Here is a 24496-nt window from a genome sequence, read left to right as displayed (position 1 = left end):
TGTGAAAACATTTGGTGTGTTGTAGTGAAATGCTTAGATAACTGAGAATTTTGATCAAACTAAATTAACACTTTTGTTTTACGTCAACATCACCATATGTGATCTAAAATGCCTATGAGCCTAAGGAATAATTGATTTTCTGTTGGGAAATGGTTCAGATTTACACAGAGATAGAATGTAGCAGGATGGTCTTTAACCACAAATCCTGTGATTATTGCAGTATAGGTCATTTAGAAAGGAGAGTTCGAGTTTTATGTGAGAGGTGACTTCCTGAAGATCTTGAGCAATTCAAGACTGAGTCTGCCAGTGGTGGGTGGACATTTCTGTCTAACAGCTAAAGCCTTGTAGCAATAACACAAATACAGTTAACTCACGGGCCTTGCCAGCTCTAGAATTAAGTGATTCTTGATTTAGAAGTTTGTATGGAGAATTCATATGCTTTGAAATTATGCATATAGTGAAACTTTAGCAATATTTTATGTTGCAGAATTTAAAATTAGCATAGTTAAGTTTTGCATAAAATTCAAAAGCATCGAACATGCATCCTTCATCCAACTTCTCACTTGAATGGCCTGGTCTTTGAATTAATGGTTGATTCAACCAACAGGTCACATCTCTTGTATTTGGATTACATAACGGGGCCATTAAAAACTCAGCAACTACCTAAGATCATGCATTTTTCAAATACAGACTTGGGGGACATTAGCAAATACTGTCGCGATGGGAAGAGTAGCAGTCAAGCTATTTGTCTCATTTTAATGGGCACGCATTTACTGCCTACTTGAAAAGCAATGGCCCAAGTTTGCACAATACCACAGCTTTTCACAATTAGTTTCAGATTTAGATTCTTGATGTCCTTAATTTTAGTGCCTCTCTTCTGTGGTCTGAATTGTGGGATGGATTTATAAAAACTACATAAAGCTGGTAATTAGTTGTGTTTAACTGACAACATTAAAAACTATTCTTGTTTATTCAGTTTAAGATGCTTCTTACAATTAGGAATATTCCCATTGCATGAATATTCAGGCACAACTGTAGAATATTATTGTTCAGGAAGAGAATAGTTTAATATACTATATTTTGCAAAAGAAAACATTATTAGAAATCTTTGAGCTTCTAAGGAGCAGAGTAAGTCCAAGAAAATATTTAGGCATGACAAGAAAAAAAATGCATCTAATTTTCACTAGAATATCTCTTCAGTCTTCTATGGAAACAGATGTTTGAGATATTGCCTTCATGTTTTGGAGGTAGGGTACAATATCTATTTAAGATAACAGGACCATAACTGGAATGTGTCTGGCTTTACTTGGAAATGGGTAACAAACCAAAATATCTTTTAGCAAATCCTGATGATGTCCTCAATTAGTGAGTGCCAAACCCAGTGCAAGGCAATCGTGTGTGTCATTATTACTACACTTTTTTTGCCATGATAATTCTGCACCTAAATTGATGCTTAGGAAAGTATTTGGAAATATAAAGTAATGCACACAGTATTAAGCAAAGTGAAAACACAAGATGCTATACATTTAGATACTTACGGTTCTCTAGTGGGGAAGACATGCCTTGAAAGATGACTAGGGTCTTTCCCTGAGGTTGGGATTTCACAAGGCATAAAATTTCAACCCACTTTAGGACTTCACAAAATTAATAACCCATTTCCAAGTAAAGTGTTATTTGGAACCATGCACATCCTAATAGTACAAAAATACATCTTGACATAGTTTGATATCCTCAAAATGTCTTGTCTTGTCATCACCAATTTCTATGGCAACCCCCTTATTGGTATTTAACTAATGGAACCTCTTCAAATACAACCTTCCAGTATTGAAAGCTAATACAAATATTTCAGGATAAGCAAGCATGTGTATTTTATCTTGGCAATAAAAACCTCAGCATCTGCCTGGAGATATGAGGTTGTTAAGACATGGAAAACACAGAGTTTAGATTAATGGGGATGTCTCTCTGAGACAGTGATAACCGATTAAAAATAATCGTGTATAGCATTTCTTATCCTGGGAACTAAGAATATAAAATCCATTGAATTAATATGGCCAACCCCATTTTTTTCTGTTTGTTTTGACTGTTGTTGAAGTAATCTATTTTGTGAATTATCAGTGCTGCAGGCATTTCCATAGAAATCCTGTACTAGCTCCCACCAGCAAGCTTTCATTTGGGGCATTGTCTTCTTGCTTTACTTTTCTGTCTGGAAATCAGAGGCCAAAGGACAGAACTGGGGAAATGGATTGAATGGGGAATATCATAAACCAGACAAGGAGGTCACTGTGGCATGTGGACTGGGAACAGCCATCCATGTTTCCCCTACCCACACTCCCCTGTCAGATAATTGAAGGTCCAAAGCACAGAAGGGCAGTCTTACTTGGCTTCTTTCAATGCTGATTTGATTCCAGACCTGCAGTGTGGGTCAGATTTGCTTCCCTGGAATTGAAGCGGAGACCCTGGGCCTGAGGTGAGTGACTGGGAGAGATGGATGGGCCTTCATTTGGGAGCATACATTGATGGTCAGGTTGGAAGCCTGGTTGGTCATGGAAAGCTGCTCTGCTTCTCTCACTTCAAGGGTGGAGTTAGCCGTGAACTTTACCCTAAAAACAGCAGGAGGGGTTTTGATCCCCTCTTTGGAGAGCTCTATACCCAAGGGAGGAGAGAGCAATCACTCCTTTTTGATTGTCCTTAGTTCCTGGAGAGCAGCACATCTTCTACTTGCAAATGAGGCTGGGACATCTGCCTGCTCTCTCTCTGGCATTGTGGGCCCCATACTGGGGGTTTGCCATGGTTTCAGTGGGCTTTCCTGCAAGCACTTTTTCACACAACACCACTCCCATTTCTACCCTATACTCTGAAAGCTCTGACCGCTCTCACTCACCCCCTTTGATTGAGATTGTGGGCTACGTGTCTGGAACTGGGCTGGATCTGTCCTGTCCTTGTTCTCAGATTCTGATTCTCAGTCTTCTGATTAACCCCTACCTTCACTTGTTTGCTGGCTTCCTGGTGACTCCCACTTTCCCTCTCAGCGTGGGCCACTTGGCTATTTTACCTCCTGCTACTGTAAACTTTGACAGCACGACTAGACTTCACAAAATTAATAATGTATTATTTGGAACCATGCACATCCTAGTAGTGCAGAAATACATCTTGCTATAGTTTGATATGCCCAAAAATATATCTAACAAACAGAGTTGGTACATAGTTCACAGGGTTGTTCTGAGTAATAAAGAAGTTATTATTTATAAAGAGCAATTAGAACAGATTCTGGCACTTAATAAAAACAATATGGTTAAACAAATGCAAATATATTCTTCTTTACATTTATTACGCTTATATAATGTTTCTACTTTAAATGTGTAACTTTCCCATGAAGATGAAAGCAAAATAAATGTATTTTATGTGTTTAAACCAAAAGGATACTCTGAAAAAGAAATAATTTGAAACATGCTCTTCCAAAGTTTAAATAGTCTCTCACACAGACCAATAATATGCTTAGGAGGCCCAATTCCTTTCTCCTGTCTCTAAAAGGCTAAAACTTTCTGTTTGGGGGTAGGTGATTTTTTGTATCACTCCCCAGATGCCTTCTACAGGGGCTTCTCCTCAGTGCTTCAATCAGCTTGTTACGCCTTTTGAGTTCTGTGGGTTGGACAAACATATAAATGCCAAATAACAAAACCAGTAAACCACAAACCACCTCCAAGTACATTATATGCTAATAAACTAACTTAGCTTTTGACTCAGTCAATGGGAAACAATTATTCCCTTGTGGCTAGAGACTCTGATTGAAATATTCTGCTATTAATGTCCATGTATAACCAGGACATCTAAACAGCATTCCACATGAATCATTTCAATAGAAAGCCAACAGCCAATCCCATGGGTTTTAAGGCAAGTATTAGTTTCATAAAAGGAAAGCCAGCATTATTTTATTTTGGGTCATTGTTTGCAGGCTTGATGTTTTAATGTAATTGATCTAAGTCTACAAGAAAATTCACCCAAACAAAGCTATAGTCCTCTTAGTCTCTGCTCTGTTCAAAACCCACATCAAAAGGCATTCCTTGCCTTCTCAAGTGTAAAGTAATCAGAGTGTTTCTAATTCATTTTACTTTTTAATACTTTGCCCACACTCCCCCATAATTGTGCCAGGATCTAGGTCCATAGCCTGTACAAGTTCCTTTGGCTTCTTGACAGAAATTAGTAAGCAACAGAGCAGCCAAGGGAATTATGGATGGAAAAAAACATTCAAAGACTTAGCCTACTGTGCAGAGCAGAGCTGGGTAAGAGAGGCAGACAGCAAGAAAGAGGGAAATGTTGCTAGTGGTATTTGTATTAATTTACCTTTCCAAAATTATTTTTAAAAATCTCTTTGCATCAGTTAAGGGAGGCTGCAATTTCTTTTCTCAGCCCCAAATGCAAAAGGTTCTGTTTTCTCTTTGAGGAATGTTCTTTTTTATTTACTTTCTGTGACGAACTGATACTCATCCTTCAATTCCCAGATTCAAAGACAAGCCTTCCTCAGGTTCCTCCCTGTGACCACCTCCCACTGCTAGGCAGAATTAGCCATTCTCATTTATATATTTTTATAGCATTTGCTTTTTTAAAAAGCACATGCCAATATATACCTTACATAGGTCTTGAAGTGTCATCTCATTAATTACATGTTTGGACATGTCTTTTCTCTGGTAAGTTTATCTTTACATTCCCAGCATATCCAGTGCTCTATGTGTAGTAGTTTATCACTAAAATTTGGGGTACAGCAAGGAAGGCAGGATACTAAATTACCATCAAGTATATCCTGATTTTTTCATAGGTTAGATGACATTATAGGTATTTCCACAGAAATTTTAAACGTTTTTATGACATAAGCAATGTTCTCTTAATCAGCTGACCTGAGATCCAGGGCACTCAGATCTGATTTAAATTTTTATGAAATCAGGAATTATGCCAAATATCCAGTGTCTATGCCCATTGATTTTCCCGTGGATGACTGAGATTGCTTAACTATTTTTTCACAACAATTATCGCATCACTATTGATTATTATCCATAAACACAGTCTTCTCTGTAATCACAATCATTAGTGGGCTCCTATTGCTTATAGATAAAAGCCCAATCCTTTCATATGACAGACAAGACTCCCATATTCTGGACCCAACCTTCATTTGCAGCCTTATCCCCCTCCAGAACCCTTCATTTACTCTGATTCTGGCCTCATCAGATTATTTTCACAGTCCTCCATCTAGGATTATTTAACTTCCCAGTAGCCATCCTAATGTTTAGAGAGGAGTCTCTCTCCTACTCCTGATTTCATGGGGAAGGATTTTCCCTAAGCACATCCTTGGGCTTTCTATGCTCATTTACTCACTTGGCTCTGAGAATAAGTAGGCTTGCTTACTTAGCCTCACTTCTCTCCCTTTTGGCATCTGCCTGCCTGTAGGAAGTCTGAGATCACTGGCTCCTCCAGGGGCTCTGCCCCAGAAGGTGTGTGGTGGGCTGGGGGTGGGAGGCAAAGGCTCACTGTGAGAATCTACCTAATTCAGGGGAGTCACTAACCTTAAGACTTAAAACCATGTGTGCTAGCTTGTCCCCCAACTAAAACTGGTATTTTGAATCCCATCAAGTACCTCTTTTATTTCTCAGATTGTTCAGAACTTGGATAAGGAAGAGAGCTGCTATTTATTGTGGGCCCTCAGAGATCCCAACTCAATCTTCCAAGTCCAGTTCAGAGGTTACTAATTCCTGAGGCCCTTCCTCACTCTCTCAGGCAGTATTAGTTATTCATTCTTGTGTAGTCCCACTGTTGTTGTGGTTGTTTACATATCTTTTGGCAGTTATTTTATTCTGTCTTGTTTTAAAGAAAGTTTCATCCACTAAATTATAAACCCCTTGGGACAGAAACCCCCACCCCTCTTAGTCAATATTCTGGTTTTCATAGAGCTTCACTTAGAAGGTAGTTCAAATAAATACTTGTGAAATAAAATTAAAATTTACAATGCCCAGGGTCTATACCTTGGGACTAACACAGCTGAAGAGATAGGAATAAATCAGTGCTTATAAAGGGACTGAGTGTCATATCTCAATACTATTGATGTAGCTACTGAAAGTGGAGATGACAGCCATTTAAGTGGCCCCATAGTGTCCTTTCACAGGTCTTAATTACTGGGCCTCACCAGTGGTCAGGGACCTAGAGAAGAACATGCTGAGTGACCCAGGTAGATGCTCACATTTCACTTGTCCATCTTGATTAAATCTGGAAGAGTCCAAATTCTTAGGGACTCGAAGAGGCCATTTCAGTTCAGCTGTCTTGTACTTTAAATTGAAGCCTTGCTGTTTCTCAGAATTGGACCCAGCTGGAGTCCCCTTTCCTGGCCATTGGGGAGAAAGATGTAAGCAAAGGTTTCCCTTCTTCCCCTTGCAGGAAGGAGGTCCATGAAAATGATCACTTCCTCTAGTTGAAATGAATAGGGAACTACATGACGGAAGTGGAAACCTAAATTCTGTTTCCTCTGAGGTGATTGATATGTTTTAGCAGCTAAGATGCTGTAGTAGGCTAGGAGTGACCTGCATTCATCACCAAAGTTTTAAAAATAGCTGACTGCCATTATCATATATGAGACAAAGGAAGGGTACTGATGATTTGGGATCTAGTAATGGTATTCAGTACAATTTCTGAGCAACCGTTGGAAAAAGTGATACATTTTTATTTGATTATCTGGGCATCTTTTCCAGAAGATAGCACAAATCCAATCTGATCGAGTCTTTACTGTGACTAAATCCTTAGTGAGAAATATAGGCGACAATGTCATGGGGAATCTTCTTTCCTCTGGTTGCAAGTTTCCATGTGGAGGGAGTTCCATTGGTGTGACACATCTAGTCTCTTACGGTTCCCCTACTCTCCACAAGTAGAACTGAGTAACCTGATCAGTGTGAGTAATACCTGTGTTTCTCAATTGGATGTAACTAATCTACTAAAATTCTCCACTGAGGAGGATTTAGCTTCTTTCTTTCTTTCCCCATGTCCTCGTGCCAGTCAGTGACATTAGTAAAAGTATCTGTTGTAGACCCAAACTTTTCCTCTGGTTGACCGTTTGGAGTTGGAGGTGAGCAGGTGAACCCATTTGGCCCTCATACTAAGACATCATCTCTAATAACTTCAACCTTAAGATATTTTGATCTTCATCTGCCTGGCTTCTGTGTCCTCTCAGTCATTTGAAACTTGCCCCATCCAAGAGTGAAGTACAACTTTTTGGGCTTCCTCAAGCTTCAACAACCATGAATTGCAATACTGTCATTTCTGTTTCTGGCTTCATTTTGCAGCAGCATCTAACAAACTTGAGCCTCCTATTCAAGTTTGTGAACAGGAATTTATTTTTTAGGTGCAAATATGGCCTTCTCTGAAAGATAAGTATTTTCTTGATGTCATAGCTCCTAAAGAAATGACAATTTTATTATGTAAAAAAGATAATTACAAATGGAGCCAAAGCAAGGTTGTTTATGAATTTCAGGGTTGCAGTGAATGACTGTATGTAGTGAAGTCCACTGGCCAATTGGCTAACGGCAGTTTCTCTATTCCTTAGGAGAAGCAGCCCTGAGCACTTACTAGGTACTGGGCACTCAGCCGGGCAGGTTGCACATGCTTACTCAATCTGCTCAACCACCCTGTGATAGAGATATCATTATCCCCATTTTACTGTTAAATAAACTGAGGCATAGCGAGTAAGTTGCATGTCGGAACTAGGTTTCAAAGAGAGACCTGTTGGGAAATGCAGAGTCCACACTCTGCACTCTACTGGGTTGTCTCTCACTAGGGTGACCATATGATTTATCATACAAATGCCAGGACACTTGCAAGTGAACAGGTCATCATTAATTGCTACTTTGGATGACAGGTATAAACTGGAACTGAACAAACCAGTACATATGGTCACTATCTCTCTCATGTCTTAGGGTCTCAAACTCATTTCTGGAAAATTTAAAAATAAATGCTGTCCTCAGATATTTAGCAAGGGGCCTGAGTTTGTTCACTGTTCTTTGTTGCATCTCCTCCTGATTAAAAAGGCCAAGACTCACAGATGCCCTTCCCAGATTCCTGGCACCAGGTTTCCAGCTCCATCTAAAGCACAGCTGTTCATTATTAGACATATTCCTCTGAAACACAGAGAGATGAAGCTCCAGGGAAGGATTAGATCATTAAGCGAAGGAAAATAGCAGGAACAATACAGCAGCACCTGCATAAATCCTGGGGGGGAAAGACCGATTTAAAGTTTCTCACATGTTCTAACATATCCATGATGGTGCTAGAAACAAATCTCTTCTACTTTTCTCTCATAAATAAATGCCTCATTACATTCTATCACTTAAGCATATCAAAACGCATGATGAGGAATCAGGAGACAGTCATGGCCCAGGGGCAGGCAGTGGGTGCACTGGGCCCTTAGTCACTGGGGGTGTTTAAACTCCTTAACCTGCTTTGTCATGTTTGTGTGAAACAGCCATTTGGCTATTTTCCTACTGCTGCCACCAAGAATCATTTGACTATAATAAGTGCTAATGCCATCATTCTAAAAAGTGGGCTATCCTAACGTGCTATAGAAGAAAGTGGCACTCTAAGGACTGCTCTGAAAAGCCCCATCCAGATATATTGCAAATTATCACAACAAGGGGTGTGAAGGAATGCCCATTTCAAGTTCTCAGCTCTTCTGATCAGTGTCTGCTCCAGCGCAGTGGCCCTCAAATTCAGCAAGTATCAGAGTTACCTGGAGGAACAGTTAAAACACAAACTGCTGGGCTCCATCTCTAGAGCTTCTGTGGGATTTGAGAATGTGTATTTCTGACAAGTTCCCAAGTGATGTTATTGCTCTGGTCCATGGACCACACTTTGGGGACCACTGCCCTGGCATAAAGCCACAGGGAGAACAGACTCCCCCCTGTGCAAAGAAGTGAAATCCAACATGTGCCCCCTCAAGTAAAGTGAGATGAAAGCCCGTGGAGCAGGACTAAAACACCCATGGACCACACTTTGGGGACCACTGCCCTGGCATAAAGCCGCAGGGAGAACAGACTCCCCCTGTGCAAAGAAGTGAAATCCAAGATGTGCCCCCTCAGGTAAAGTAAGATGAAAGCCCGTGGAGCAGGACTAAAACACCCACGTTATGTTTCCAATAGTCTATTCCCAAGTCTACACCAGGAGTGAGCAAACTTTTTCTGCAAAAGACCAGATAGTAAATATTTTCAGACTTGCAGGCCAAATGGTCTCTATTGCAACCATCTCTATGCTCAACTCTGTCACTGTAGCTCAGAAGCAGCATAGATGGTACATGAATGAGCATGGACATGGCTGTGTGCCAATAAAGCTTTATTTACAAAGACAGATGGCTCACTGGATTTGGCCCGCGAGCCATAGTTTGCCAACCTTTGGGTCTAACTAATGTGATAAAAATGATTCCCATAAGGCAACACCTGTTAGTTTGCCAAGCCCGAGCATGCCTATGATCAAGTTGGAAACCTGACTGTGTATACCAAGCGTTGACACCTGTTCTACTTGTATGTGATTGACGCAATGTGTCCTTATCAGAACATACGCACTCTTCTTGCAATTCAGCCCCTAGAACCAACTACTTAAAAAGGACTCTCTTAACCACTTCATCCCATTTAATACATTCTCTACTTGCTACTATGCCTAAAAGTAAAGAATATCTTTTCTGTGTAGCAAGATCATTTTTGGAGTTATTAATTACTTTATATTTTGTTTTCCAGTGCTCTTTCTATCTCCTCATTTCAAAAAGGGCGCACCGGGCTGTCTTTTCTCCTGGGAGGCTTGCACTGCTGACCTGAAGAGTAGCTTCCTCAATAACTTTTGTTAAAAACCTAAGCCACTGATGTCTGGAAGGGGAAGAAGAGAAAGGCAAGTATGTTGATGGGAGAAAGGGAGAAAATTACCCAACCCTGGAACTGGGAGAAGGGACTAACAACATCTCTAATGGTCAGTTCCTAGGTCTCTTATTTGACCTGCCAGCAGCATTTGGCCATTTCTTTCTCTCCTTCTTGCTCATTCCATATGGCCCCACAGGCCTCCTGAGGTTCTTCAAACACATTGCCCATGTTTCCACCTCAGCACCTTTAACTGCTGTCCCCTCATCTAGAAATGGTCTAGATATGTTCTTCCCAAATTACCCCATAGCTTGCTCTCTCACTGCCTCCAAGTCTTTCCTCAGACATCCCCTTTTCAGAAGTGAGGCCTTCCCACCACTCCCTTTCAATTGCAACTCCTTCCCCGCACTGCCTTCTCTGCAATACCTCTCTCCCTGGCACTTATCACTCCTGAATACACTATATATTTTGTTTATTTTCCGTCTTCTCTACCCAAATGTAGCTCCATAAGGATGTGATTAACAAAGGCACCTGGTCTGAGGGGGACTGCTATGAAGTGCACCTTGGGGTGCCAGACCTGAGGCTGCTGCACCCTGAGCACTGGTGACACCAGCTGTAGAAAAATCCCACTGGCTTTACTCGGGGAGGGAGCACCAGGGCTCTCTGCCCCAGCGGCCAAGCAGGCTTGGCAGTCACTGTATCAGCGGTAACCTTGGCTGAGGGAAGTTAAGAGGCCCTTTCCCAATTTTCCAGAAATACTGTAAACATGAGAGGGGCAGAGTTAGAGAGAGGGAGGAGTCTGAATGTGGGGGGAGAGAGAGGAAGGGGGAGAAAGAGAGGAGTGAGAGAAAAGGAAGAGAGAAGGTGGGAGGTAGGGTGAGGAGGAGAAGAGGGAGAGAGACCAGGAGGGTGGAGAGAGAGAGATATCTAATAAAGATTAAGATTGAATTTACCAAAACTAGATAAAAGGAGGCTTAGACTTGGGTTTATGTGAATTAAGGAAAGAATTTACTATGTGGCATTTCCTAAATACTGAAATTTATGAATTTCAGTATAATAATGAAATAATAACAATAATGTATAATAACAATAATGTATACTCACTACAATGATTCTTATTCCTTGAATAATAAAACCAAATAAATTAAGAGAATGAAACAAATCCTGCTCCATGCATGCCAAGAAAGCAGGACCTACAAGTGCATATACCGGGGCAGTGAGTTTTTGATTCCCTCCCACACTCCAGAGGCAGGAACACACATTTAATTGCTGCTTCCTTGGGGATCTCCCCCAGATTTCACAGGAAGTTGTGATGTGCACCCAAGTCAGTGCTCACTGCCTGTGGATGGAAGACATGCTGCTAATGAGGAGGGTTCAGCTCAGATCTGTGTGATACTAGAAAAGCTGACTCCTCAATCCTCACCCCTCGTTTAGCAAAGGTGGACCTGTTTTTCCCTCCCCTGCCTCATTCCAGCAGGAACTGTCCACAGAACCCCGCGTGGACACAGAGACGCCAAGGCTCATTAGCCACCAAGAACCGTTGACTCTTTGGCCTGAGATTTGGGACATCGGTGTTAGCCTGCGGGGTGGTGGCAGGTGGAACTCCACGCAGCTTTTGAAATCTGGCCTTGCAGAACAGGGACTGCCTGCTCAGTGAGGGGAATAGCTGCTTATTCATTTCACAAATGAATGCCAAAAAAGAAAAAAAAACATATCAGCTGTCACTAATTTGGTCAATAATAGGGCATAACATCTTTATTATCACTTTTCTTAGGGGTTAATGATCTTTAGCTAATGGTTCAAGGTTAAAAGATTTTTATTCTGTTAGAATGTCTGACAACTCTATTAGTGGCATTGTGGGAACAATATTCCTAGTCATTGTGCAAGCCCATATGAATTATACTTCGCTCTTACATCCATTAGTTTCAATGGCTTGAAATGCTCTAAATAAATTTTTTTGAAGGGATGGGGAAAATACTTTCAATTCTAGGAAGGGGTTTTGAAGGGTCCTCTGATTAAATTCCCTGGCCTCATCCATTTCAAGCAAATTAAAATCTCAGCCCACTTTTTTTTATAAGACCCTTAGAGAATGAGATACCTTATCTTCTCTAAATATATCCCACTGTAAAACTGTTGATTATGGCAGAAAAGTACTCAGTCAGCACAAGTTTTCTCATTAACTTTGTTTGTCTAACTTTCTGAAGTTAGCTATGCATTTCTACGAAATGGGTTGATCCTAATCTAGACTGAAAAGCAGCCACGGACAATTATCACTTTAAAGAATGAGGGCAAAATTGATAGGTATTTCTTTTTCTGCATAAATGGAAATAATGAAGCCATGATAGCCTTGGCAGCTACAGAAAATATATTCTCAGTCTCTCTAAATTCATAAGGCGGAAATGATTTAGCAACAAGTGCAGTTTCTCAGAGTGAATGCTTTCATGCAAATGACAGTTAGAAGCATGGGCGATGATCTTTCCTGGACATGTCCCTATCCATTTATCCTCCCTGAGTCTTTCTATGTGTTATTGCTTTATTATTTGTCCTTCCTTTATGGCTTTTAATACCTAAGCTTATTTATTGTAGTTTTATGTCAGGCTGGAAACCAGAGCTAAAAATCAGGCCAGAAAAACAAATGTTGATGTTTACTCTAAAAATTTATTGAGCACCTACCTGCATGTGCCAGGCACTGTGCTCGGTTTACAGGATGACAAACATGAGTGAGACCCGGCCTCTGCTCACAAGGGGCTCACAATCTACAGGTGATGCGGGCCAGTGCAGGCAGGTAGACAGATAACCACTCTACCAGAAAGAGCCAGTGCTACAACATAGGTTTACAGAGAGTGCTGTGGGAGTATGGAGGATGTGGTGAATAACTGAGCCTAAAAGATCATTGTGTGTGTGTGTGTGTGTGTGTGTGTGTGTGATTTCATAGAAGAGAAGATTCTGAACTGAGACTTGAAGTGTAAGTTTTGCCAATAAGTAGAGTAAGGGAGACATTGGAATCATGTCAAGATAGGACAAAAACATATCTGACAGGTCATGTCATTTGAAGGAGACTGCAAGTAGCTCAGAATGGGTGGGACATAGGTTCACATGCATTATGGAAGCAGAAGCTAGAAAAACAAGAAATAATAAAGATATGGATGGTCTTTTGATAGTGAAACAGGAAGAGATTGGGTCCAAACAAGAAGGTTTATATTATCATGAAAGGAACCTATTAGATCCAACCAGCAAAGTAAACTTTGCTGACTTTGGGACCATATGCCAGTCAAACATTTGCAACTCAGATCTATTTTGATCTGAAAGGAGATCTCAGCATTCTTCCCTGTTGTGGAAGAATCCAAGACCTTATAAAAATCATGGACATTTCCCCTGTTACACTCATTTGTTTACAGAAACTGTCTCAGTCCCCGAGCAAGTATTTCTAATGTGGAAGAGGCTCTTTCCTCAAAAAGAGAGAGCTCCTAGCTTGAATTGGAAAATGAGTCAGATAAACAAGACAGGCAAAGACTAAGAAATAGGTTCCACTCAAATTTGTTCCACTCTCTCAACATTATTCTTTTGACTTCATTGTTGTTTCGATTGACAAAGCGACTTTTCATTAACAAGCGTGACAAACTTTTCAGTGACACAGCCAACTGAGTCCAGCCAAGATGAAGAGAGAACAGATGCCTAAACTGTGCTGGCTTCTTCACACAACCTATTCTTTAGAGGAAAATTCTTTACAAGGAGCACACTCAGTTGAGAACATCCAAAAAATGGCAAGTCACCACATTAACTGATTATGAATTTGGTATTTGTATTGTGGATGGCCTTTTACGCGATTTGTGTCTGCCAGCAGTAGAAAGTCTGCATGTCTGGGCCGAACAGGTTAGAGCAACCCCAGAAGGCAATGCTATGTTCCCGGTGCTTTTGTTCCGGCCCTCCGGTCCAGTTTAAGAACCCATTGTGGCCCTCGAGTCAAAAAGTTTGCCCACCCCTGGGTTAGAGCAACCCCAGAAGGCAATGCTATGTTCCCGATATACATGTAACCTTCCCAGAGGAAATTTAACTTCCTTGTCAAGTCATGTGATTTGAACCCAGGGCTTTCAGTCTTTGAGAATATAAATCCGCTGCTTCCTACTTTCAGGACTTCCTAAATGAAGTTCTGCTATGACCATTAACATACAGAGTTGTTATTTATCTCATCGAACAGTTATGGGCTCAATGATGGAAAATTTCATGTCATGGTTACCCCAATGTATTGGATGATGGTGCAATGATCAAAAAAGATGCCAGTGATGACAATTGAACGTCCCTTTGCCTTCCCAGCCTCCTTCATATATTCTCAGGCATAGGATGACAAAGGGAAGTCCACGAGTCACATGAAGAAAGACTGTAGCCATGGGCACACGATCAGGAGCTCCTCTGTTTGCCTCCACCCCCACCCTCCATGCCATCACCCTGTTCTACCTCCCGCTCGTGCTGTTCCTGTGAGTTCCTCCACCATCTTGACACTGGGCAATGTCCTCTGCCCAGAGTTCTGCCAATGATTAATTTCACCTAAACTGATGCTCAAAACGTGTCTGGCATAGTTTGTGTTCAAATAGTTACTGCATAAAATAAGAACCGCTAAGTCCTCCAAGGTAACAGAATTTTAGGGGAGTGTCTTTTTGAGTGAAATAATGCTTTCTTATGTAGGGTGAAAAGAGCAAGGGTTTTAGAATCACATCAGTCTAAGAAGATAATTCCTGCCTGAATGTTTTTGTATGAAAAGAGGTAGTATATGTAAAAACGCCAAGCATTGTGCCTGGATCATACTAGGACCTCAGTAAATGCTCATTCCTGCCTCCCTATCTTACATGGTATTTTAAGACGATAAATAAAAAGAAGTAACTAACTCTGATGTGGTTGGAGGTCTTAGAAAAGAAGGAGATAAACAGCAGTCATAAGAAAGAATACTACTATGAATTTCTAAAGGAAATGAATGATTCTATGGTTATTTTTCTTGGTTGGGGTTTAAGAGGAAATTCATGTTGTCCATTAATTATACTTACCAATTTGGTCTAATTGGCAACTACCCCAAAATGAATAAAACAAGCGGGACTCAAGAGAGAAAAACGGCAGGCATCCTGTCAAAAAATAAAATCTTTGAAATTTCTACAACCCAATGGTTGGATACACTTTTATTAAAGCAGACCGATCACCCAATTTATATGAATTTATACATGTGATGGCAATGGAAGATGCACATTCAGAATTATGCAAAGCATCAAATAGCCCTTCTGTACCATCTAGAGACTGTCCCATCACTCCTTAACCTAAATAAGTCCTTAAAATCAACATTCTCTTTGCTGAGGGGGTATCCTTTCATTATTCTGTTTCAGCCTAGCTGATTGCCTGGTGGTTCTAGGGTCAAGTGAGTTAAGTCATGTTAAGTACCTGCAACAATGCTTAACATTTAGTAAATTCCTCAAGAAATGTTAGTGTTGCAATACTAATTATAATGAACCTTTCAATGCTGTGTTTTCTAAGACTGAACAAGAACTGAATTTCCCCCTTCCTACTTTAAAAAACATCTTTCTGATTTCTGGAGATATGTGTCCTCTTCTCAGGTGATTAGCTACTTTTGACCTAGAAGGAATACTTTTTTTCAGAGGCTAATGTACTTAATTTCTTTTTAAAGAGGAATTGAAACCAAGATCAACTTGTCACTCAATATGTGTAATATTACTGACTGAAGAGATGCCCACATTTCCTCCTCTTCTCTTTCTCTCATTGGCCAAGAAAATGACTAGATAGATAAATAGATATAAGTAATATATATTGATTATATCTATATCATATACATCTCTATCATCTTTCTTTTATCTATCATCTATCTATTATCTATCTATCTATCTATCTATCATCTATTATCTTCAAAAAAGTCATCAAAACTATTTCATTATAATAGGTGTCCTACCAATTTGGCTATTCTACCCCTTACTGGGAGATAAATTTAATGGTAAATCATCTCTCTGCAGTTGTTAACTTACTGAACAAGCTAGCTTTGGGTTAGATGACTCAGGCAGTGTCTCATTTCAAAGGGAGGCCTCTGCTCTGACCTTCTTTAATTTTTCCCCAGAAACAACATGTTTGGAGGACCCCAGACCCTCAAGTGAGGTCTTCAGGCCCTAGCTTCCCAGGATCAAGCCAGACTTGCAGAGCAGCCTCAACCTGTGGCAGCTGTTGGCAGTCAGTGGTTGGGCAGCGGGTAGCTGATTGGTCAGAGGCATAGTAGGGTCTCACCCCACTTTTCACAGAATTTGGTAAATCCTCACTGCCCATAACCTGTCAGAGCTGCCTTTTCATAAGAGTGTACTCACTGGGGAAAGCGTAAAGCAATATTCCTCGAAGCACAAACTATAAAGGCTGGTTCCTCTGGATTCTCAATAATTTGCAAAATAACAAGCTAAGAATAACTACTGTGTATTTTCCAGAAAGTTACTAATTAGCATGTTCCTGAGAACATAAATTCGGCTTGGGAGGATAGGCCTCCCCGGGCCGCTATACCACTGTGTACAGCAATTAGACCTCTTGCTAACTACTATGAGCAAAGCCTCAAATAGACATCAATACAAACCCTACTGGAAACGTAGCATGAGCATTGTTCATGGAACCACACTCAAAATTGACTTAGCTACATTTTTTGTGCAGAGTGAATAGCACTGTTGTGTTTTCAGTTTATTTCTTTGTACCCCCCATTACCAAATCCTAATGAACAAAAGTTAAAATGACATGTTAGTGAAGGTCAACTAGATTTGTTGCATGGTTAAAAATGGAAAGTCTGGGTATCAGGTATCTATTGAGTGTGACCCCAAATATCTTGATATTTCCTTAATTATCCTTCAGGACATAGTGGAAAAATGTTCTCAGGGGGTAAAATGAGGGAATAAAGGATTAAGGATTTTGCATCAAATGAGCCTGATGCCCTAAAATCCTTCTTTTGTTCCTTGCTCAGGTGCACAGAAAACCTTTTTCTGATTTGAGTTTCTCTGGTGCTAAATTAAATGAAATAAGAAAAATACCTCCCAAACCAAGGTAGTGACCATGCTGAGCAAAAAGCTGCAGACTACAAATGGGAATTCTGAGTTCAGATAAAAGCTGTGCCACCTAATTCACTATATAAGTTTAAGCAGGACACTGACCTTTTCTAAGTGGGTTTTCCCATCTGGAAAATGAAGGCAATAAACTGATGAAATATATGTAATATATCTATATCTTTATCCATAGCTATATCTATATCTATACCTATATCCATACCCATACCTATATCTAACCTATATCATCTATATAGGTATACTATATCATCTATATCTATATTATACATATATGTCTATATGTATAATGTATGCATAATGTCCCATCTATCATATTATTCTATAGTTTACCTTCATATCACCTTATTAAGAAGATTTGATTAAAGGTAAACAGTGAAAATACATAACTTCTCCGTATGATTCTAATGGTCATATTTCCTAAAAATTTAACCCTAGTTCATATGTAGCTGAAATTTTGCTTAAGACAGGATAAATAATTTAATGAAAATTAAAAAATTAATTAGCCTGCATGCTGTTCATTAAATTTCTGGATGTTGTTTTCAGCTACATCACTTGCCATCATTGCCTGCATTACATCTGTCAAAATCTTTCTTAAAATACCTTGGCCTTGTACCCTTATGAATACTCCTCCAGATATGTTCTCTGTCTGAATTCCTATTGCACTTTGTATCACCGAAGGGCATTTAACACTTGCTGCTTTATAATGCAGCTCTTTGCACACTGAGAAGCGAGAGAGCACAGCAGTTGAGGCGTGGATGCAGGCAGACTTCTTGGGTCTGCCACTTATTAGCAGTCTGACCTTGGGACTATTCCTTGATCTCTTTGAGCTTCAGTGAACTTTTGGATCAATGGGAGTAACAACAATGCTACTCACTTCATAGGGTTGTTATAAGAATTAAATCAATTTTGTTTTTGTAAAGGGTTTAGAATACCACTTAGTAAACACTAGTTATTAACGTATTTGTAAAACTCTAAGTTCAAGTGTACAGCTAGGTCTTATTTATCTTGCAGCCCCTACAGTGCTTTGTATATTATAAGCACACAAGCAAAGACTGGTAGAGTAAGACAAGTACTATGAAGCGGAAATATAAGAGAGAGAGCAATCACTATTTATTTTAAATGAAAGGTATTTGGAGTTCTCATTTTTGCCACATTTTGAAAAGCTGAAGAACTTATGACATGTGCTTTGGTTCCATACGAAGCATCTTAAAAGTATAGAGGAATAAAGAATATAGTGGGAGCCACTGTTTCCCCAGTAATCATGACAGACAACCTTTAGCATGTAACAGCTGTTGAATGAGCTGTTGAGCGAGGTGGGTTCCATCACATAGAGTAGGGCCCAGAGAGAAGAGAGCTGAACTTTGGGGGTGCCCAGGAGCATGATGAAGGAAAAATAAATAAATCTAACTCTAATAGACTGTACTCACGGTAAAGATACGAAAGTAGGAAAGTTTTAGTAGCCCCATTATAGAGTACTAGAGTATCTGGTGATGGCTAAGGATTGGGGATAAACTTAGGCTATTTTGCCATTCACCAACTCATAATAGGAAAGATAATTCTGCTTTCAGTTCAGCTATTATCAAATGTAAGCATCAAACCTATTGCCTTGGTCTCATAATTTTTATACACATCCTTTACATAGGATTTGAGAATATTATTCTTTATGATGTTTCCTTAACCAGCCCATCCGCCTAGATTTTCTGACTTAACTCTTTCCGTTTGTCTTAGAAGGAGTGGAGGGTTGCCAGCAGACTGAGTGAACAAGGGAAAACAAAGATGTGCTGGCTCCTTACACACAGGTGAAGAATGACATAGTATATGCACTCAACAGAAGAAGGTACTAAACTACATTACATGGATAGGCATACTACTTCCAAAGACTTTCTTTCTTCCTCCCCTCCTCTCTGCCTTCTTCATTCCTTTCCTTCTTTCCATCTTTCTTCCCTCCTTTTTCCCTTCTCTTCTCTCTTCCTCTCCTCTCTCCTCTCCTCTCTATCTCTCTCTTTCTCTTATAAAATATATATTTGCTCATGTAAGAAACAACATTGAAAGTGTCAATTCTCATTTACCTTTCCCACCTCAAGTCTCTCTCCCTAGAAACTGCAACTAATAATTGCTTACCTGTGTCCTTTCAGATGTTTTATAAGTATACATGTATATCTGTATATACATATATACATATATGCACATAGATATGTATATACATATATAATTTTAGAAAGATAAATGTTATAGTAAGCACAGATGTGTGTTGTGCAACTGGTTTTTAACTTTAGAGAAAAAAAAATTTACCCTTGAATATCTTTCCATATGAACCCAGAGTTGCTGCATTACTCACAATAACTTCAGAGTATTTCACTGTATTTCTACATATAATTTAATGAGTCACATATTGGCGAATTTCTGGGTTAATTCCATTTTCATTACTCTAAACATTATTGCAATGAATATGCATAGAATAAATTCCTAGAAGTAAAATTATAGGCCCAAAGGATATGTACATTTAAAATTTAATAGGGTTACCAAACTATCTTCCAAATAGGTTGTCCATATTTACATACACATCAGTACATATTTCCATCTACTACACTTATTGACATGAGATATTTTACTAGTAAAACTTTGTGTTTTGCTAATCAGATACATTAAAAATCATTTCATTTCTCTTAATTTTCATTTATTTAATTTTGAATGAGGCTGAGCACGTGCATTTTCTCCCCTGTGCTCTTTCTGTTGATAGATTTTGCCCATTTTCTTTTTTTAAAAAATATATTTTATTGATTTTTTACAGAGAGGAAGGGAGAGGGTTAGAGAGTTAGAAACATTGATGAGAAAGAAACATCGATCAGCTGCCTCCTGCACACCTCCCACTGGGGATGTGCCCACAACCAAGGTACATGCCCTTGACTGGAATCGAACCTGGGACCTTTCAGTCTGCAGGCCGACGCTCTATCCACTAAGCCAAACCGGTTAGGGCTTGCCCATTTTCTTATAGGATTTTTCCTTTGAATTGTATGTGCTCTTTGATTATTATGGAAACTGCTCCTTTTCAGGGTAGCAAATATCTCCTTTGCTTTGTCATTTGTTTATTGAATTTGATTATAATGTTTTCTTTTCTTTTTTTTTAAATATATATTTTATTGATTTTTTTTATTTGCCCACAACCAAGGTACATGCCCTTGACCGGAATCGAACCTGGGACCCTTGAGTCCGCAGGCCGACGCTCTGTCCACTGAGCCAAACCGACCAGGGCCTTATAGTGTTTTCTAATGGGGTTCCTAAACTTTGAGTCCATTTTCTATAGAAACTCGTGTGAATAAAAAAATCACAATAGTTCTGAGTTTGCTGTTATGAAAAGATGAAGGAAACTACGCCAGGTAAGGCAGACACAAAGCAATGAAACTGCTCTACATAGAGAGTAACCAGAGAGGAAAGTGAGGTTTATTTTCAAAGCCCCTGCCTTTGGTTCCATTAAATCTGTAAGGCAACAGATCCCTTAGACCCGTGGTCGGCAAACCGCGGCTTGCGAGCCACATGCGGCTCTTTGGCCCCTTGAGTGTGGCTCTTCCACAAAACACCACGTGAGGGCGCGCATGTACAGTGCGATTGAAACTTCGTGGCCCACGCGCAGAAGTCGGTATTTTGTGGAAGAGCCACACTCAAGGGGCCGAAGAGCCGCATGTGGCTCGCGAGCCACAGTTTGCCGAGCATAGTTTGCCGACCACTGCCTTAGACAGAAGGGAAACCCCAACTGTCTTAAAACTCTGCCATTTTTTTTAAGGCACTGCCTTTTGAGTTTCACTGGATAACATGAACTAAAATAAAAAGAAAACCTAATCAATAGTGTCACGTGTACCTCAGCCTCTAAAACAGGTGACCACTCACCATTTATGAAGAGAAGCTCTACTAATTCATCTTAGTAACTGTCAGCATCAGCGAATACTCCCAATTGTATATGTTCTGGCATTCAGGAGGTTTCAAGAGCCCTTCAGCTGTATTTTGCCAAATTATTAATTATCATTTAGGGATTATTAACATGTAGAAATGTCAAATTGGATAATTGGTATATAAAAAGGCTTTAAACTCCCCAAAAGCTCATCTGCTTATCAGGTCTCATCAAATGTTCCTCAACAAAGTAGGAAGATGGGCTGTTCTTATTCCCTAAGATAGGTCTCTTGTCCTTTTACCCAACAGGCCAAAGCTCAGTTTTTTTAAAAATATATTTTTAATTGATTTTTTACAGGGAGGAAGGGAGAGGGATAGAGAGTTAAAAACATTGGTGGCTAAAATAAAAAGAAAACCTAATCAATAGTGTCACGTGTACCTCAGCCTCTAAAACAGGTGACCACTCACCATTTATGAAGAGAAGCTCTACTAATTCATCTTAGTAACTGTCAGCATCAGCGAATACTCCCAATTGTATATGTTCTGGCATTCAGGAGGTTTCAAGAGCCCTTCAGCTGTATTTTGCCAAATTATTAACTATCATTTAGGGATTATTAACATGTAGAAATGTCAAATTGGTTAATTGGTATATAAAAAGGCTTTAAACTCCTCAAAAGCTCATCTGCGTATCAGGTCTCATCAAATGTTCAACAAAGTAGGAAGATGGGCTGTTCTTATTTCCTAAGATAGGTCTCTTGTCCTTTTCCCCAACAGGCCAAAGCTCAGTTTTAAGATGGACTTGAGAAGTCGGCCAATCTCCATTCTACTGTCATATGTAGGTCACATTTTTCCAGGATTTATTTTTGAAACATTAATATTAATAGTACAGTGTCATAGAAACATAGAATCTATTCTATTTATTTTTAATATCTTGGGTTTTTAAATGTTACCAAATAACATGCAGCAAAATATATGGCTAAGGATTCATTAGGGAATGTACATGCATTATGCATAGCCTGGCATATGCAAGTACTCTGAGGCTAAAGGGATCCGTTCAAGTTAGTTAACTTAAAAAAAAACTCACAGATGAAGAGTGGAAGAGCAAGATATGAAGCATACACTATAGGAGCTATTTTTGGACAAGACTTCCCAGTGATATTGGAGCATATAGGTGTGTCTTACTTATGAATGGCAGATACATTTTATCTTGTGCCAACTCCAGCTACTTCTTAATAATCGTCTGGCATGCTATATTGAAAAGGGGTGGTGAAACTGCTAGTTGTACCCCAAGACCAATTCTTTCCTTCTTTCGTAGTGAGAAAATATTTAGCTGGCTATGTGTTTACCCAGAATAAAGACTACATTTTAGAATCCCTTTTTAGTTAGGTATGAACATGTGACCACATATTGGCACATAGGATGTAAGCCAAAGTGGTGTGTATGGCTTTCTTATTGTGCCTTTTAAAGGACGAGTTATGATTTCCCCTTGTTCGTTTTTTCCTGATTCCTTCTGGCCAGAATGTAGAGGCAATGGTGAGCTCCCATGGATCCATGAAAACAGAGATGGGCAGAGTGAAAGAAAGAAGGAATCTGAATTCTCAACACTGTGAGGTTATCACATCAAATCTGCACTCATGTTCAGAACAACATATGCTCGAGAAAGAAACTCCCATCTCATTTAGGCATCCATTGTGTTGAGTCTTTATTACAGCAGCAGAACCTCTGTTCTAGTGAATGAAATGGTTCTGAGCTAGATGAAGGCTCAGTGGAAAGAGTGCCATGGTAGGTTTGCAATGTTGACCATGGGCAAGGGCCCCGAGGGCCTCATAACAACTCTCCCTGTGTGGATATCCAACTTACTCCAAGATGGAAAACTTTCCAAAGAAACTTTCATGTAGCTCATACCTTATATCTTCCCTTTGTCATCTGCTTCCCTCTCTGTGCTACTGTTGACCACTTCAGGCTTGGCCTTTCTGTATTTGATATAAATACAAGGAAATGAGACTGACTTAATCATAAGAATAGAGATAAGTAATATGTATATACTTATGATATATCATTTATTTATATATAAGTGATTACAATCCTTCAAAATAGTCTCCTGGCTGCTCTATGTTATTTCATCAATGCTGCTCTTGCTAAAACATTAAAAAAATTTTTTTTGAAACTGTAAATTCACACATTTCTTATAATAATATGACTGGGTCAAATCACTTAAATTTCTTTCATGCCAACCCAGCATCTCTTTATTGAGCACTTATTATGTGCATTAATATTAGTTTTGGTGTCAGAGAGGTTGGTAAATCTATTAAGGATGTCAATGATACTCTTTAGATAATCTATGTCAAATTTCCAGGGTAAGTTGACTTCATAATTTAACAAAAGGAAAACACTCAGACACAAAAGGTGTCTACTGCAGTCCCGGGAAATGAGAGACACGTATCAGAAATGAAAGATTATTAATTTTTAAAAAGCATTGCTTTGTGGTGTTTTATCTCATAAATTTATTCATTCAGTCAAGATTTATATTACTGCCTTGCTCCCTTATTTCCAAAATAATTCTCAGTTTTGTATAGATAAAAACAACTAGAGTTCTCTTTGTATTCAATTTTGAACTCTTTATTCTACTAGAATTTTGATTTATTAAAATATCCCTTGGGCAATGAATTCTAGGGAGTAGGCTCTCTAGGGGATAAAGTAACCACATTTCCGGGCCTCTGCCTATACCCCCAAATCAGCTAATAATGGTGAACTGTAGGATTTCTCTGAGCAGCAAGCCCTCAACAATGGGGAGCTCCACTGTTGAGCACATTTCTAGAGTTACTGAGACTGGAATGTATAAAGCAGTGGTGCTAAGCACAGGTGCTGCTAAGATGGAAATTCTGATTTACTTCATGAGTCAGTTCTGCCTGTTAAGCAGGTTGGTGTTTCTCTCCAAATGAAAAAGAGCTCCTTATAGCCATAATGCGGAAAGGTCAACTCAAGTCCACTGACAGTTTTGAATACACTGAGAGCTCTAACATAGACTGATTTTGGTTCTCACCCAGAAGAGTGCAGATTCAGAACATACGAAGTTAGACATAAGGCCGAACTACCCAACAGCAAGTGACATGAGGATCTGAAGGAAATATACTAGGGCTGACACCCAGCCTGTGCTTCACAGGTTGTTAAATGTTTTGAATCTCACTCGTGGCTCACTACTGCTGCTGCTTCTGCAAGTCTTTTACCTTGGAAAGGCGTGGCCCTGCTGAGTCAGCTATTAGAAATATTTGGGAAAAACAAACAAACAAAAAAAACAAACAAAGAGAAAACTCAAGGAAACAAACATAGTCAGAGCAGTGTTTCCTAAGGCATATGATTGGCATTTGGGCCAGGTGATTCTTCATGTGAAACTGCTCTGCGTGTGGTAGAATATTAACATTCCTGCCTCCCCTCCAGTGCCTTTCAGGAGCACCTGAAATTGTGTCAATCCCAAATCCCCCTGATATTTTTAAATGTCTTCTAGAGGAGGCAATGTCAACCTGGTGGAGGATGACTACAGCCATGTTTAAGAATTACCACAAAAAAATGGTGGTAAGGGAGCTAGGGTATAAATGGTGCAGTCATGAGTACTTCTTTCTAATTATGGAGATTTCACTGAAATGAAATGCTTTA

The 24496-nt window shown here is 39.6% G+C and overlaps 1 protein-coding gene across 10 annotated transcripts in view; it reads right to left on the bottom strand.

Annotated features, from left to right (window-relative positions):
- Positions 1-24496, bottom strand: part of TRPM3 (transient receptor potential cation channel, subfamily M, member 3) — a 700716-nt gene that overhangs the window by 172873 nt on the left and 503347 nt on the right. For 6 of the 10 annotated variants that reach the window (XM_014541293.1, XM_014541286.1, XM_014541295.1 and 3 more), the window contains one exon: positions 14912-14986. The exons of the other annotated variants lie outside the window; for them this stretch is intronic. In XM_014541293.1, the coding sequence (XP_014396779.1) occupies positions 14912-14986 (75 nt within the window). The remainder of the gene's footprint in view (positions 1-14911; positions 14987-24496) is intronic. 10 annotated transcript variants of the gene reach the window in all.

This window comes from Myotis brandtii, unplaced genomic scaffold, assembly GCF_000412655.1.
Source record: "Myotis brandtii unplaced genomic scaffold, ASM41265v1 scaffold266, whole genome shotgun sequence".
Classification (NCBI taxonomy): domain Eukaryota; kingdom Metazoa; phylum Chordata; class Mammalia; order Chiroptera; family Vespertilionidae; genus Myotis; species Myotis brandtii.
The sequence above is the reverse complement of the archived record's forward strand: the minus strand, read 5'-3'. Positions and strand labels throughout refer to the sequence as shown.